The sequence below is a fragment of the Physeter macrocephalus genome, chromosome 11 (genome assembly GCF_002837175.3).
Source record: "Physeter macrocephalus isolate SW-GA chromosome 11, ASM283717v5, whole genome shotgun sequence".
NCBI classification, from domain to species: Eukaryota; Metazoa; Chordata; class Mammalia; order Artiodactyla; family Physeteridae; genus Physeter; species Physeter macrocephalus.
Genome location: NC_041224.1, coordinates 169,070,819 through 169,088,672, shown reverse-complemented (window position 1 = coordinate 169,088,672; position 17,854 = coordinate 169,070,819). Strand labels below are relative to the sequence as shown.

General features: G+C 48.0%; 1 protein-coding gene across 7 annotated transcripts in view; it reads right to left on the bottom strand.

The window, feature by feature from the left end:
- The window catches only part of TDP1 (tyrosyl-DNA phosphodiesterase 1), a 74,094-nt gene that overhangs the window by 6,567 nt on the left and 49,673 nt on the right, over nucleotides 1-17,854 (bottom strand). For 6 of the 7 annotated variants that reach the window (XM_024130981.3, XM_028496303.2, XM_007126965.3 and 3 more), the window contains 2 exons: nucleotides 10,428-10,530; nucleotides 458-566 (listed from right to left, as the gene is read on the bottom strand). In XM_024130981.3, the coding sequence (XP_023986749.1) occupies nucleotides 458-566; nucleotides 10,428-10,530 (212 nt within the window). The remainder of the gene's footprint in view (nucleotides 1-457; nucleotides 567-10,427; nucleotides 10,531-17,854) is intronic. The other variant, XR_008618722.1, reaches the window with a different exon arrangement.

Here is a 17,854-nt window from a genome sequence, read left to right as displayed (position 1 = left end):
CGCAAAAAAAAAAAAAAAAAAAAAAAAAAAAAAAAAAAAAAATATAAATAATGCCATCTTCCAAACTAACTTGTTTTTGGGAATAGTCATTTTATATATTTTTAAATATACAAATGGGTTTATTAGTATCTTTAAATAAGTTAATAAATATTTAAAAATTTATTGGTTTTAATTGCTGATATGATACATATCAATAGCTATCAAAGCCCATGTAAACAAATGCCCTTTGTGGTCCTCAGTAATAAAATGTAGAGGGGTTCTGAGACCAACCAGTTTGAGAACTGTGGCTCTGGTGGCCACACACAGGGCAGCAGGGGAGCCTCTGCAAAAACCTGCACTTCCAGCGCCACCCATGAGCCAGGCTCCCAGGGAGAGCCCAAACTAATGGCTTTCCCTGGGCTCTGTTTGTTTCTGCTCTGGTACACACACTCAAGGTTTTCTTTCACCGGTATCTCACCTTTACTTCCATACAGTTCTGGAGGCAGGTCATACGGCACAGGAAAGGAGGCTGTTGGCTCCTGGCTCCCTGAGAAGAATTTCTGTTTCACTCTGAAACTGTCCAGGCCCTGCAGACACACAGAATCTATAAGTGCATCTCATTTTCTGGAAAAAGATATCAAGAAGCAATTATATTTTTATGATACAACAAAATTCAGAGCTATTTTTGTTATTTCAGTGCTACTTTTGATATTCAGTAGGTCAAATATATTTACAACACTCCCCCAAATATTCTTTCCTAAAAATAAGAGGTCCAAATGTCAGAAAATAAATTATATCAAAGTTTGCAAAAGTCTAATAAAGGATACAAAGACATGAGAGAAAAACAATTTTGGATGTTACAGCCCATTTCTACTAACCTCTGTGTACAGCAGCAGGGAGTGTGTAGAAGACACTGTAAAAATACCTCTGAATACTTTCGATATTGCTATCTCTATACAGTAATGGGCTGCTCACTCTGGTGAAGAATAAAAGTTGCTTTCATGTATCATGAAAGTGTCCAATACGATGGGATAGGAATGTAAAAGTGAGAACCCTTCAACACCCATCAAAATGGAAGGTTTATCCCAAGAACTCGAGAATAGGCTACTATCAACTCATCTGAATCAGGGTGCAACTATAGATGCCACACCCAGGCCGATGTACACACTGCACTGCCTCGTCACACAGGGCCTGCCCGGTAGTGGGGGTGCCGACTACGTCGGCTTTGCCCTCCCCAGGCCTCCATGCATTGATCGTCTCCTGGCCCCCTTCCCGGGTGATCCTGGCATTCTGTGTTTGCCTCATTCCTCTGGCCACCCATCCACGCACAGATCCACCCTTCTCATCCTAAATACCCACATATCAGACAGTGCTAACGTCTATGAACCCATATAAAGAACTACAACTACAGTTCTTCGGAAGATGAGGTAAGTGTCAGGGCTGTGTGGACCTGGGCTGTGGGCAACCTGAGTTGAGTCTCTGTGCTGGTATTTACGGGCTGTGTGAATGGCTCACATTTGCATTCATTCATCCCACACGTTATTTCTTGAGTCCCTCTTCTGTGTCAGGCGTGGGTGCCGGGCACTGAGTGCACAGGAGTCAGAACAATTATCATGATCCCTGTTCTCGTGGCATGTACAGTCTAGTAGGGAGACATTAAACAAATGCATTTACAGAAGTAAAATAAATAACTACAATTTTTGAAAAGTGCTATGAGAGAAACAGAGGAGTCCTACAAGAGAGAATAGTAGGCCTGTTTTAGAATTGGGGGTGAGGGGGTGCTCAGTGGAAGCCTCCCTAAAAAAGTGACATTTTAATTAAACTCTGAAAAGTGAATAGTGTTGGGACTTCCCTAGTGGTGCAGTGGTTAAGACAATGCACTTCCAATGCAGGGGCTGCAGGTTCAATCCCTGCTCAGGGAACTAAGATCCTACATGCCACATGGTGTGGCAAAAAAAAAAAAGTGAATAGTGTTTGGTCAGTTGAGAGTGGAAATAATAATGTTCCAGGGACTTCCCTGGTGGTCCAGTGGGTAAGACTCTGCACTCCCAATGCAGGGGGCCCGGGTTTGATCCCTGGTCGGGGAACTAGATCCCGCATGCTGCAACTAAGAGTTTGTATGCCGCAACTAAGAAGTCCCGCATGCTGCAATGGCCCAGAGGTGGTAAAGAGCTTGTGTGTGCTAGGAACTAAAAAGGATGGTCTGTGGGACACTAGGCCTCAATTTCCTCATTTGTAAAATTGGAATAATAACTTTCTGGATGTTACCATATTAACGTTTCTTATTTCAACACCTAGCACAAGTCTTGATGCATAGTTGGTCAAGCAATGCTGAGCTGCAAAAATGGGATTAAAGTACCTTCCCTGCTTACTTTATAGGAATCTGCACAGAAGCAAATGCAACAAGATGCACAAAAGTGCTTTGTGCCAGTGAAGACCTACGGAAAGGTAGGGGTGACAGCACCAACCAAGATGGTGGTAACTCCGTGAAAGGCAACACGTGACAGACGCCGGGCACAAACTCTAGGTAGAAAGGGAAGAAATGACCTCTTGCCAGTGGCAGGTTAAGAAAAGGGTCTGTAGAAAATATTTTTGTTGGGCCTTGAAAAACTGATGTAATTTTTTTTTTTTTTTTTTTTTTTTTGTGGTACACGGGCCTCTCACTGTTGTGGCCTCTCCCGTTGCGGAGCACAGGCTCCGGATGCGCAGGCTCAGCGGCCATGGCTCACGGGCCCAGCCGCTCCGCGGCATGTGGGATCTTCCCAGACCGGGACATGAAGCCGTGTCCCCTACACTGGCAGGCGGATTCTTAACCACTGTGCCGCCAGGGAAGTCCCAAGGTGCAGGGTTTTGAACAGAGAAGTTCCGGTGTAAAGGTGGAATGGCACAGATGGGAGAATGGATCGGACTGGATGGGAATTGCTAGAGCCCGAAGACCAAGAGCTATTACAATAGGAATGCAAGATGGATTAGAGATGGTAAATGGGAATCCAAGTGTAAGTATCATCACAACAAAAGATGAGATAAAAGTGAGGTGAATTGGATGAGAAACAGAAAGACAAAAACGGATCTGAAAGAGGCTGAGGGAAAACGTAGTAAAAATCAGAGCCAAAAAAAAAAAAAAAAAAAAAAAGTAAGTGGGGAACTTCCCTGGTGGTCCAGTGGTTAAGACTCCACGCTTTCACTGCAGAGGGCATGGGTTTGATCTCTGCTCGGGGAAATAAGATCTTGTATGCTGCATGGAGTGACCAAAAACAAACAAAAAAAAGAATTCATGCCTGGGCAGATGGGATCGGCTGGGGTGACTGGATGTGGATGGGCAAGTGGCAGCAGTGGAATGCCAGGACGTGGTTCTATTCCTATTCACTGAGTCAGAGAACATGAGAGGTTACAAAGAAACACCACCTGAAACAGTGCTGCCCACCTGTGGCCTCCTGGGAAACCCTGAGAGCCCCGAACCCATGCGATGGGCCCAAGGCAGGCTGTCAGAGGTGGTGCGGTGAGCACGAGGGGGCGGTTAATGTAGCAGCTCTTGTCAATTGTATTAGTTCTTCCAGCCAGAGCCATCTTTGGCAACAGAGGGACAATAAAATAGTTTAACCAGAATGGAGAAAAGAGAAAGTAAAGACTCGAAGACTGAACGTTCTTGGGGATTTAGGGGCAGCGTTTTTGACTCCGATTGTAGGAAAGAGAGCCCGCCATCCGGGGAGCAAGTGAACCTGGGGCTGAGCAGAGCCTGAGCTGGCTCTCAGCCCTGGGACAAGGGCAGGGGTGCTCAGGGTACCTTCCTCTGGAGAAAGGAGTTCAGGACATCGATCCATGATTCTGAGACGGTCTGTGCATTATTCCCAGAGGTAGGAGGCGTTCTAGACACAAAGTGCTGGGCAGCCTAGTCGGCGCCTCACAAAGGACGTACTCAGTAAACACCGAAATGCACCGAGTTCAAAGGGAGAAAATTTCTATCTCAGATGCCTGAGGGTTTGGAATACAGCTGCTGGTCTTTGCAATCATTAGATGCTCTTTCCTACATTGAGATTTTTCTGAACCTAAATGCATTAGGCTAATCTAAAAGTTAAATACACCTAAATTAAAGGGACAACTCAAAAAACATAATAAAACTGATAAATTGATGTTAGACATTAAAAGAATAAAGTCTTCAATTAAACATTTATTAAGCACCTACTGGTAGCAACAACAGCCAGGTGCTGGGTACACAGCCAAATGTACCTTGACATTAACCCCTAAAGCCCTTGCAAGTGTTCCTAATCAAAGGGAAAGCTGCTGACTCCATGCTCTAAGGCAAGTTAAGTTCATTTTGAAATGATGTGTTTATTGATTCATTCATTTAAAAGCAGCAGAAATAAATGGGAAAAAATCAATATTCGGTTACCAGGGACTTATCAGCTTCCAGGTCAATCCCAGAAGTTTCAAATGGCATCATAATTATGAATGGGAAGTGCTGGCTCTCCATCCACTGCAGTTTGTAGGCCACACAGCGTGTCCCTTCACACGGCCACGGGTTCCTGAGTGACAGGCCTGTATGATGGCTGTGGGAAGGGAGAGCTGCCGGGTTTCTTCCAGCCGACCACCTCTGCAGCGCTTGAGACTGTGCCGTTCTGGGCACAAAACCTGACCGTTTGCAATGCTGGCCTCAAGTCGGCGTTCAGGAGCACAGAGATCAGGACGGCCCACTGGTGAAGGACAGAAGTGGCAATTCTGGCTGCTGCTAACTCAGAACCGTGGGCGTTTCGGACACGGAGTTCCGCCTACGGGCCACAAAGGGGGGCTGATCTCAAGAGACTGGATTTTGGATGCTGTCCAGTCAGAAGAATGACTACAAAACTGGGTGCTAAGTAAGTCTTTGGCAAATGTGTAACTAAAGGAATAAAAAGACGTTATCGGGGCTTCCCTGGTGGCGCAGTGGTTGCGCGTCCGCCTGCCGATGCAGGGGAACCGGGTTCGCGCCCCGGTCTGGGAGGATCCCACATGCCGCGGAGCGGCTGGGCCCGTGAGCCGTGGCCGCTGGGCCTGCGCGTCCGGAGCCTGTGCTCCGCAACGGGAGAGGCCCGCGGAGCGGCTGGGCCCGTGAGCCGTGGCCGCTGGGCCTGCGCGTCCGGAGCCTGTGCTCCGCGACGGGAGAGGCCACGGCAGGGGGAGGCCCGCGTACCGCAAAAAAAAAAAAAAAAAAAAAAAAAAGACGTTATCTTGATAGTACTGAAGGAAGAAACCCAAAGAAAGGAATCACACTGGGCTTCATTTCACAACAAACTGCCTTACTGTCAGTAACTCTTTTAAGATTATGGCCAACACCGAAATTTTTATGACGTAAAATGAATATATAGGGATTGGCATTTGTAGTTAAGGCAACAGACTTCCGTGAGTGAGTGACAGCGAGTGTGAGCCTGTGTGTACGTTTTGGTTTGCACAGAACAGCTGCAGGTGAGCTATCCCACGCTGCAAGTTGCTCACGACGAGATTGGTGAGCACACTTAAGCACCTTCTGCACCCGACGCCCCGTGGACCAAATCCACGTTGCCGCTGCAGCCACTGTCTTGCCCACGTGTTCTCCTCGCAGAAAGGGGAGAGGGTACTCCGGGAGCCTCAAGGGAGCAACACGACAGACTTCGCCAAGAGCCTCCCGTGTGCCGGCCCTCCGTGAGAGCGGCTCCCAGCCCAGTCAAGGAGACACACGCGTCATCGACGACAACTCCGGGGACACGGGAAAAGCCCCGGCTCTTGAAGGCTGTGGGGCACAGAGGAGGGACACCTGGAGCAGAGGCGTGAGAGGCAGGTGGCGTCAGGGGCCTCCGGGGGTCGTTCCTGCTACAGGTTAAGGCTGCTGAGAAGGGTGGTATGGTGGCTCATTCTGCATGTCAGCGTGACTGGGCCATGGGATACCCAGGTAACCGGTAAACATCACATCACGCTGGGCATCTCTGACGGTGTTTCTGCATGGGGTTAATATCTGCGTCGGTGGGCTGAGCAAAGATGATCCCCGCCAGCGATGCACCACTCAGCCAGCGGGGGGACTGAGCGGAACAAAAAGGTCGAGGAGGGGCTGCTTGGCTGGGACATCTGTCTTCTCCTAAACTCAGACTGGGACGGAAGGCATGGGGTCCTGGTCCTCAGGCCTTCAGACTCGGGCTGGCCTACACCACCAGCCCTCCTGGTCTCCAGCTCACAGACGGCAGAGCTTGGGACCCCTTGCACTCCAAAACCGCGTGAGCCAGGTCCTCACAGTAAGTCTCTTTCTATGTGTATCTATGTATCCTATTGGCTCTGTTTCTCCGGAGAAGGCTAAGGGGCCTGGTCCAGAATGAGAGGCAGTCGCTCTGTGTGGCTGGAACACGAAAGGCCAGGATTGAGAGGTCGGAGCTCAGACCCGAGGAGTCAGGCCGCAAAGGGAAAAGCAGGCCATGCTAAGGAGTCACAGGATTTGAAGCAGGCGGGAGACACGACCAGATTCATGGTCTGTAGACGTTCTGGCAGCAGTGGGCTGAGCAGCTTGGAGGTGGCCTAGGAAGTGGGCCGGGAGGCAGGTCTGGACGCGGTGGCAGCAGGGATGGCCAGAAGTGACAGATTTACAGGGAGCATTAGGAGTTCGGGATGGCAAGCCTAGGTGACTAAACAGATGTGGGGGCAGAACAAGGAGTCGGCGATGACTTCCTCCACCTTGAGCCGGGACAGTGGGGTGAAGGCAAAGAGCAAGTCGTTCAGAATCAGAATTTTATAATAGTGTGGTGCAGGTGATTAAGATGATGATTTTGACGGTATCTGTAAGGCCCTTCTCCTCAAGTACCCTCGAATAGGATACATGACACTCGAATCCTGAGGGGAGGTAAGTGTTACAGATTCAAATTCTCTGAAAATTGGCCTGATGAGACCACTAACCCTGCTTAAAAAACTGATGGCTTTCCACTGTTCGCGTGGGACAAAGTCTACTCCAGCACGTCCTGCTTGCCACCTTCCTTCAGAACAGGACTCCAACCGCATAGCCCAGGCCACCCCCTGGCCCATCCCAGGCACGGGGAGCTGGTTGCTATTTCTCAAATATAACGTGCACTGTTCCCCCTGGCCGGGAGCCTCATCTCCCGATGGTGGGTTGAACCCACATTCATTTTTCAAGACCCAGTCAAATGTCTAAATGAAGCCTTCCCCAAGCCTCCCAGGCGGACTGCTCACTCCCTCTTCTCAGTCCTTATATTTTGGACACCCCATCGCTCTCATCACCTACTGTGATAACTTGTGTCTGCTTCCTTAACTTATCCATGAGCTTCCTGAGAACAAAGACTCCATCTCTTCCTCCTTGTGTTCCCAGGAGGAACCAAAGAGGACGCAGGAGGTGCTTATGGATCTGACTGTACAAGAGGTGATCTCAGGCAGCCAGATGTCCAGTGACGAGCCTGGCATGCACTCTGAGGACGGACAGCCACTCCTTCACAGGCTAAGCCTCATTCTGTGCTCCTATAGCCTCAGCAAGAAGACTAATTACCTCCTGTCACAGAGCTCTGCGTTGCCCTCCAAGTCAAAACCATTAATGTTAATTCTGGGAGGGCAAACAAAGGTCCACTACTTTCCCAGAAGCTCCACGTAACAGTAAATGATGCAGATGAGTTATAGTAGCTTAAGGACAAAGTCTCCTATGTTACAAGATTCCCTTTAACTGCTTTCTGCAGATAAAACACACATCAACCCACTTACAGGTGAAACCCTCTGGCAGTAAGTTCCTACCTCTTGAGTGGCTTCCTAGCTCACAACAAACCCCCTTTTCTGTAAACAGGCCCCTACTGGGGTACGGGGTTGGGAAGGAGAGAGGTGTGCAGGGCAGACCCAAGCTTGCACAGTGACTGTAAATGCAGAACCCCTGGTAACAGGGCCGAGAAGCCATGTGGTGGAGTCACAGCAGGGGCGGCAGCCCAGAGATCCCGCCTGCTACCCGGGCCCCAGAGCTGGCCGGCCCATCCCTCCCACGTCTCGGCCGTTCCTCCCTTCCTTTGATTCCATGACACACCCCCTTCTGTGGGCCTATGTCAGCTCAAGTTCGTGTCTATAAAATGCACCTAAAAGAACTCGGACACCCACTTTGAGCCCTCTGGGTTCTGCACGCTCAGGCCAGGTGCCCTCCTCACATGTCTGAGCACCCAAGCTTGCACCTGGGACATCTCTCAAACAAGGCGTCCTCTTCACTTCTATGACCTTCTTGCTCAACTCGACCCTTAGCTCCTTAGGAGGCAAGGTCAAATACTTGCGTACTGTCCACACGCCTCATCTCAGCGCTTTGCCCAAGTCATTTATGATTTGCTAAAGGACACGACGATCCGCCCAGATGGGAAAAAGTCTGATGGCAAGACAGCGGCAGCGTGTGGGTCCTTGTTAATGCTGTGCAGCAAGCCTGCTGTAAAGCACTGCTCCCCATGGGATCTGCATGTTGAGATGCCATGGAACCACCTGCTGGAGAAGCCACTGTCTCAGTATGTCAATTACACGGTCCCCCTGCTGGGGGCCTCGCTCTTGAATCTGCTGGCACAGGACGGGGGGCGGGGGGGCGGGGGGGGCGTCCATTTTTAAATATTCTTGCCTGATGGTCTTTATAAATAACTAAATCTCTACTTTACCTAGAATGCGCTCTAGTGGGACTCGCTCTTATCCCAAAAGTATAGAAATAATAGTCTAGTCTAGAGTCAATTCGGGGATTCTAAATGATTATGCCCATTCTTTCTCTAATGTACAGAGAGAAACAATATGAGAGGTAAAAATTAGTAGCTTAGAAGGGTTGAGTGGTCCTGGAAGTGCAGTATACTTCTTTCCTAGCATCATTTTCATGATGAGGGATAAGGTCAGAACAGTTAGAAATGACTAGAATTTTGCAAATGCTGACATGAAAAGCCAAACAAGAGCGACGCGGAATTTATTCCTTTACTTAGGTGATTATTGGGAGCTAATTCTAGCCTGAGTTCAAAGCTACAGCCACTACAATCACACCATGTGACTGTGTATTATTACCCTGGTGCTGAGAATCTCCTACCTCCCTGTGATACAGCTGAGAGATCACAGGAGGATCAGTTAGAGAGGGAGGCTTGAGAGCTAGATCCACTCAGCGGTGGAACCTTAGGGAAGTCACCTCCTTGCCTATGGAAACCATCTACCGACCGGGCTGCGGAGGCGGTGATCTTTAGCTGAAAGCAGCGTCAGGGTCTGCCATTTGACTCTATGCGAAAGAAACAAAAAGTGCTAGAATCTGCCCTCAGGAGAGGCCTGTGGGACAGTTCAGTAGTGAAACCCTCTGAGACAGAGAAAACGATGGATAAAGAGTGGTGAGGGGAGGAGAAAGGGAGAGAGGAGCTCTTCCCCAGAGCATGCGTGAGAAAAGGAACAGTGGGGAGGCCTGTCAGGCTGGGCAGGAGGGCAATCTCAGCTCGCCTTGAGACGATACCCACACATCACAGGGCCTGGATATAAGTCTCAGGACAAGCACACAGCACTCCCCTGGCTAAGTCTTCTGGTCCAGTCCAAGTGGTTTGCCATGGGGCTGCATCACGTGTGTGTTTAGCTTAACCAGAGCAGGTGGCAAAAAAAAAAGAAAAAAAAAAAGCATTAGGCATCACATGGTGTGGGCAGTTCCAACTGCATCCACCAATGAGTGTGTGCCCAGAGTGGGGTTGGGGGTGAGGAGGGGTACTGGGGACCCTGTGTGCCTCTTAAAGAGGGAACAGCTCTCTGGGCCAAGAGGAATTCTAGTGTTGAGAGAAACATATGGCTTGTAAAACCCAGCCCCTACACAAAAACTAGCTACTCTGTTGGGTGTTCAGCTGCAGAAACTGAGCGCTGTTCCAAAGCCAGGATGCAAGCTGGCTGTTCTGGTGCCCTTCCGGGGGGCTTCCCAGGGAGTCTGGTAACACGTCCTCTGCGACCCCCGGGAATCCGTCTCTAGGAGATGCTGTGAGCTTCCCTGCCTCCCGGCTTGCGCTCAGGCCATTCCTCCCAAGAGGCTGCCTTTCCCGCTCCTCTCCGCTGACCGAGAATCCTCAGCATCATTTGTTGCCCCCAAGCCAACCAGCTTCTGAAGGCGCACAGCTTCTCCAGTCACTTAGAACAAGCCTCGCACTTGGCTGACTCATCCCTTTGGTGACTTGTCACTTACTACCTTATAGTAAATCTTCACATGCTGGTTCCCAATCTTCATTTAAAGATTGTTATTAACTTTACCCAAAGCAATGCCTTTGATCACTAATCTGGAACACTCCTTGAGAGCAGAGATCCCCTCACACCCAGAACAGTGATCGGTGAATAAATTCATCGGCTCGAACCTGCGGTTGGGAGCACGGGCTCCGGGTCAGTGCACAAGCTTGCGACCTCCTGACCTCGGGCAGGTCATCGAGACTCAAGAAGAGAACACAAACCCCCATTCGCTTCACTCATGACTAATCATCTATCAAGTGTGCACTTACAAATGCTGATGGGAGGAAAAGGACGCCGAGCTCATAGGAGCGGATCATCAGCTGGGCGCCGTTCTTCTCTAACGCTCCCCAGGCAGCCTTGGACAGATTGGCGCTGTGGGGACAAGGACAGGGAGAGGATTGACTCAGTGAGGCGTTTTAGCGTGGGTCAAACTCCCACAGCTGCGAGAGCGACGGTCAACGCCCGAGAGCCACAATCATGTCCATTCAGCTTCTGGCAGAGTCCTGCATTTTGGGAAATGGAATGTAAATCCTGCTGTGCTATAATTCTCAAGATTTATCCAACTGCTTGGTGGGAATGTAAATTGATACAGCCACTATGGAGAACAGTATGGAGGTTCCTTAAAAAACTAAAACTAGAACTACCATATGATCCAGCAATCCCACTACTGGGCATATACCCTGAGAAAACCATAATTCAAAAAGAGTCATGTACCAAAATGTTCATTGCAGCTCTATTTAAAATAGCCAGGACATGGAAGCAACTTAGTGTCCATCATCAGATGAATGGATAAAGAAGATGTGGCACATATATATTATGGAAGATTACTCAGCCATAAAAAGACACAAAATTGAGTTATTTGTAGTGAGGTGGATGGACCTAGAGTCTGTCATACAGAGTGAAGTAAGTCAGAAAGAGAAAAACAAATACTGTAGGCTAACAAATATATATGGAATCTAAAGAAAAAAATATATATATGGTTCTGAAGAACTTAGGGGCAGGACAGGAATAAAGATGCAGACACAGAAAATGGACTTGAGGACACCGGGAGGGGGAAGGGAAAGCTGAGATGAAGTGAGAGAGTGGCATGGACATATATACACTACCAAATGTAAAACAGATAGCTAGTGGGAAGCAGCTGTATAGCATAGGGAGATCAGCTCGGTACTTTGTGACCACCTAGAGGGGTGGGATAGGGAGGGTGGGAGGGAGACACAAGAGGGAGGGGATATGGGGATGTATGTATATGTATAGTTGATTCACATTGTTATACAGCAGCAACTATCCCAACAATGTAAAGCAATTATACTCCCATAAAGATGTTAAAAAAAAAGATTTATCCAACTGCAATTAGAGATAGCTTCACCCTCACCTGCGTTTTCCCCTGAGGGCAGCTATTAAAATAATTATCCTTCCATAGAAAGACCCCCACCCCAAAACCCCTTTCCTTTTCACAACCCTGCTGTAGCCCTAGACAGGACATCTCATTTTGTTGTATATAAAAGTAGCACTTAAGAAAAAAAACTATGTCAAGGAAATGCAAATCAAAACGACAATGAGCTATCACCTAACACCTGTCAATGGCTATCATTAAAAAGACCACAGGGCTTCCCTGGTGGCGCAGTGGTTGGGAGTCTGCCTGCCAATGCATGGGACGCGGGTTCGTGCCCCTGTTTGGGAAGATCCCACATGCCGCGGAGCGGCTGGGCCCGTGAGCCATGGCTGCTGAGCCTGCGCGTCCGGAGCCTGTGCTCCACAACGGGAGAGGCCACAACAGAGAGAGGCCCGCGTACCGCAAAGAAAAAAATAAATAAAAGACCACAAATAACAAATGTTGGCGAGGATGTGGAGAAAAGGGAACCCTGGTGCAGAGTTAGTGGGAATGTAAACTGATGCAGCCACTATGGAAACAATATGGAGGTTCCTCAAATAACTAGAAATAGAACTACCATACGATCCAGCAATCCCACTCTGGGGTATATATTCTAAGAAAACAAAAAGACTAATTTGAAAAGATACATGCACCCCCATGTTCATAGTAGCATTATTTACAATAGTCAAGATATGGAAGCAACCTAAGTGCCCATCACAGATGAATGGATAAAGAAGGTGTGGTATATATCAGCGGTCCCCAACCTTTTTGGCACCGGGGACCAGTTTCGTGGAAGACAATTTTTCCACGGACCAGGGGTGGGGTGTGGGGGGGTTGGTTTCAGGATGATTCAAGTGCGTTACATTTATTGTGTGCTTTATTTCTATTATTACATTGTAATATATAATGAAATAATTATACAACTCACTATAATGCTGACAGGAGGCAGAGCTCAGGCGGTAACGCGAGCAGTGCAGAGCAGCTACTGTAAATACAGATGAAGCTTCGCTCGCTTTCCCGCCACTCACCTCCTGCTGTGCGGCCGGGTTCCTAACAGGCCATGGACTGCTACCAGTCCATGGCCCGGGGGTTGGGGACCCCTCTTATATATAATACACACACACACACACACACACACACACACACACACACACACACACACACACACACACACACACACACACACGAATATTAGTCATGAAAAATGAAAAGGTGCCATCTGCAACAATACGGATGGACATGGAGGGTATTAACATTAAAAAACACTAAAAATTTTCTGCGCACACACACACACACACACACACACACACACACACACACACACACACGAATATTAGTCATGAAAAATGAAAAGGTGCCATCTGCAACAATACGGATGGACATGGAGGGTATTATGCTTATGAAGTCAGACAGAAAAATACTGTATGTTACCACTTATACATGGACTCTAAAACAAACAACTATAAATATAACAAAACAGAAAGAGACTCACAGAGAACTAGTGGTTACAGTACAGAGAGGGAAGTGGGGGGCAAGACAGAAGTGGGGGATTAAGAGGTACCACCTACTGTGTATAAAATACATAGGCCACAAGGATATATTGTATAACACAGGGAACAGAGTCAATATTTTATAAAAACTATAAATGGAGTATAATCTATAAAAATACTGAATCACTATATTGTATACCTGAAATTAATATTATAAATCAACTATAATTAAAAAAAAACTATGTCAATATAATCTTACAGAGTAGTATCTTAAGCTTCACATTCCCTTTTCTGCCTTTGGTTTTGGCCAGGGAGTGCTAATTTCTACTTTCAATCAAAAGAAAACAGCTCCAAGGGCACTAGATTGGTATTTGTATCCAGAAAGAAAATAGTGCCTTTAGAATCATGTTTTATGTGGACCAAGAGTTGTAGATACGGCTGAAAATCACACGATGCAGCGGGAGGAAGGAGGCTTGGACCTGACCGGAGGCACCAGGATGCAAAAGCAGGATGCTCAGGAGCGGAGATGAAACAGCTCCGAGGCATCTTTAGAAACTCTCTCCTGCAGCAAATCACGCCGAGAGCTCTCATCCATCCATTAATCAGTATAAACCCACTGGGACCATTTTTTTCAATTAGGCTCACCCAAATTCTATCTCGTTTTTAGAATGGAGAGTAAAACCTCAGCTATTTAGACCCTTAAAGCCTGACTTTGTGGATAACAGAAAGATTCATTAAAGATTCATTCACTGGGGCATCAACCACTCTCCTGAGCCAAGGGCTGGGACTGCTGTCGGGGATTGAAGTCAAGGAGAAACAGGCATCAATAAGGTGAAAAGAACGATCTCTGTTCAGCATTCTATGGGGACAAGGAGGAGTATGGAAATCAGAGCTAAGGAAGCTCTTAAAGCAATTAAGCTATAACTTCAAAAAAAAAAAAAAGGTATTCACAGACCTCCCTACCTTCTTAAATGGACCACACTGAGGACAGGGGACCTTTCTTTGATACCCAAGAGCCACAATCATGAACATCACTATCGGTGATGTGTCACAAAGACATAAACTGCAGAGGAAGTGGGAAGTTGACAATAAAGTGATATTACGACTCTAGAAAAAACAGCTTGCTTTTATTTCTCTCGCCTGTTAGTAACATAAAGTGACTGCCTCGGCCGAGACACAGGTTTAATGGCAAATCAATCAGTGAGCGTGAGGTGGAAGCCATCTTCCTATGAATAATTTTTCCAGCTTTCTAGATTATTGCCTTCCTGGTAACTCCCTCAACTTGCCGGCAGAACATTATAGGCGAGAGGCACTTTCCAGAAGGCTTATTCTCACTCTTCCCTCACTAGTAATGTTTTCCTCAACATCCCAAGATCTGAGGGCTTATTCCAAGGTAAAGATCAATGGAGATCATGAGAACATCTCCTCAGACGGTTTCCTGCAACTCTCCTTTGTATTTGGCTTCTAACAGAATTCTAAGCATCTGGAACCTTAAACTCTATCCTGAATAATGAGACTAAAAGTCTCTTGTAGGCTGTCTAGGTGATAAATTTTTATTCCTTGAAATAGCATCTTTGATACTTCTTTACACTCTGAATACACTTTGGATCACTGGTACGCAGGGCGGCCAGCACATGAGGTATATATTTGCAGACTCTGACCCGCCTGCTGTGTGTGTGGATGGGCATCCGCCAGTGTCTGGCAGAGGCACAGTGGCACCACAGGGCTGTTTATGACAAGCTTGTTTGCTCCTGAAACGCCAAAGGAGTTCCAGCTTCTCGTCTTCTCCATTCAGGACCCACGTCTACTGCCTGTCCTGGCTTCTTGCTGTGGCCACTATTGCCCCTCAAGCTCAGTTCTCCATGACTCTTCTGTCTCCTGCTGGCCTGAGCTGCGTCTCCCCCCAGTGCTGTGCTTTCATTCTGGGTACTGGATGTGCTTCATCACCTAAGAGCATTGGGGTCTGAACTGACTTTGCATTCTCTGGGGTATCGAACATTTGTAAGTTGGAGAACTTCGGAGGGTAGGATTCTGGATGTCCTGCGTTGTACTGTCCATGAGAAACTCTGCCCAAGCCATTAAGAAAGTAATGGTGAATAAAACAGTGGCTTCTGGGGGATGGAGGTGTGTATTAGTCACCAGAGAAGCAGAACCACTTTGGGGGGTGTGTGTGTGTGTGTGTGTGTGTGTGTGTGTGTGTGTGTGTGTGTGTGTGTGTGTGTGTGTGTGTGTGTGTGTGTGTAATATACAATGTACATAATTTACAAGAATTTGACATCAGGAAAGTAGCTGTGCCAGCCAGTAAAGCAGTCTGGGTAACATTGCTGTCTTTGCCCTAGAGCCTCAGCTTGAGGTCTGCAGGGTGGACAGAAGCCACAGAGGATAAATACACAGTGGAGGAGAACAAGCCAGAGAACAAGCCAGAACCACAAGCAACGAGCTGAAGCCACATATACAGGCTCAAACCATGTCTTTTCATACTGCCTCTAGCATTGAGGGTGGGGTGTCCTGCAGAAGCCGGGCCCTCACCACAGCTAAACGCACATACCTGGTGAGGTCCAGGGTTAGAGAAGTTGCAGCAAGACCAGGAGAAAACGCAGCAATGCAGGGCCAGCTGCCACCTCAGGCCGAGAAGGTGAGCCAGCCCAAGGTGATAATGTGTGGGTTATCAGGACAGTGCACTTAGCATCTGCCCTCTAAATCCCCACAAGAATCTCCTTTGGGGCCCAGCCTAACCAGAAACATACAAGAAAACTAACCAGAAACATACAAGGGACTCTGCAAAATGTGGTTCAGCCCTGGTCCAGCCCAGAAAAGGGACTCTGCAAAATGTGTAAAACTGACACATTACAAAGCCTCCACAGGGTGGGATGATTTTTCCTGAGCCCCTGCTAAGATGACCAATGGTCAGTTATTCAACTGGACAGTTTATGGGCCCCTTAATGACCAGGAACTCGGCTGTGGTCAGTTCTCTGCCATGGCCTGCAGAGCGTGGCTATAACTAGAGATCTGATCTCAGCCCACACTATGGGAATTTTGTCCCACAGTTTAAAGCTTTAAGAGTAAATTTAAACTAATAATGTATAACAGAGAATTCCTGAAAGAAAGCTCAGTAAAGCACAGGAATGCCACATAAGGGACATGGTGAAGAAAGGAAGGCCAATGCTGAGAACAGCTCCCTGGACCCCAAATCAGGAAAGAGGGTATCACCCAAAGACACCCAAAGGCACTCCTCTTCCTCCGGGGCCTTAGCTTCTCGTCTCTAGAATGAGGGATTTCAGCCGATGAGGCCAAAGATCCCTTTCCAGACAACAGTCTACAATGACTAGAGATGTCCATACTCACCTCTAACTAACTCAGTCCCTCCACCTACATACTCCAACCGCGAAGATAAAATCCATGATAACGTGTTGGGAAAACAGCCACACAAGAAAGGAGAAGGGAGCATAGAAGGATCTCTGGGCCAACCCTGCAACGGCATCTGAAAGCCTAACATCTCATAGCAGCAGCAGAAGCCATTACCTCCAACCCCAGACCGAGCACTGGAGCGGCTGATGGAGTTTACTTCTAAGATTCTGTTGCAAGGTGTCTGAATCCCCGAGGATGACTGCTGCTTTGGGAAACGTGTCCTTTGATACAGCACTTCTTTCACGGTTGGTACCTGATGTTGGCAGTGGCTGCCCGGAGCGCAGAGATGCCTAACAGACCGAGCTTTTAGCCACGCACCCCGGAGGACGGGGGTGGGGGAGCAGATGCTCTCACAGACAGATGCAATAAACAGAACGTTGACAGTGGACGTGTGAGAGGATGGAGATGGAGCAGCTGGGGAGCCGAGGAGGGAAAACGATCAACTCGAGCTCGTGCTGCTGTCACCCTGTCCTCAAATCCCACAGCTGCGTTCCTGTCACACACACACAAAACACACACAGAATCACCCTCCCCATTGCATTTGCTACACACACACACACACACACACACACGATGCCTAACAGACCGAGCTTTTAGCCACGCACCCCGGAGGACGGGGGTGGGGGAGCAGATGCTCTCACAGACAGATGCAATAAACAGAACGTTGACAGTGGACGTGTGAGAGGATGGAGATGGAGCAGCTGGGGAGCCGAGGAGGGAAAACGATCAACTCGAGCTCGTGCTGCTGTCACCCTGTCCTCAAATCCCACAGCTGCGTTCCTGTCACACACACACAAAACACACACAGAATCACCCTCCCCATTGCATTTGCTACACACACACACACACACACACACACTGTGAGTCACCTTCCCCTTTGCATTTGCTGTAGGTTTCCTGTATTGTGCTTGGGCTCTGTTTCTTTTTATGTACTGAAAAAATATTTTTGAGGAATACAGAAAGATATTCTCACTGCAAAGGATGAGTTGTATCTAGGTACATGCAAGAAAAGAATCTTTAATTTTGATGGATTCTGTCAAATTTCTCTCCAAAACTATGTCTTAATTCTGCCAATTATCCACTTGTAAATTGTCATTTGTCTTTTTATTGATATACAGTGTGCATTAGTTTCCCGCTGCTGCTCTTACAAATTGCCACAAATTTAGTGGCTTGGAACAACACAAATCTTTGGTCTTACACTTCTGGAGGTCAGAGTCTGGAATGGGTCTTGCTGGGCTAAAACAAGGTGTTGGCAGCTTCCCTTTCTTCCCCTCCAAACCTGTTGTCTGCCTTCCACTCAAATAATATTCTTTTCTATTTTTTTTTGCAGTACGCAGGCCTCTCACTGTTGTGGCCTCTCCCGTTGCGGAGCACAGGCTCCGGACGCGCAGGCTCAGCGGCCACGGCTCACAGGCCCAGCCGCTCC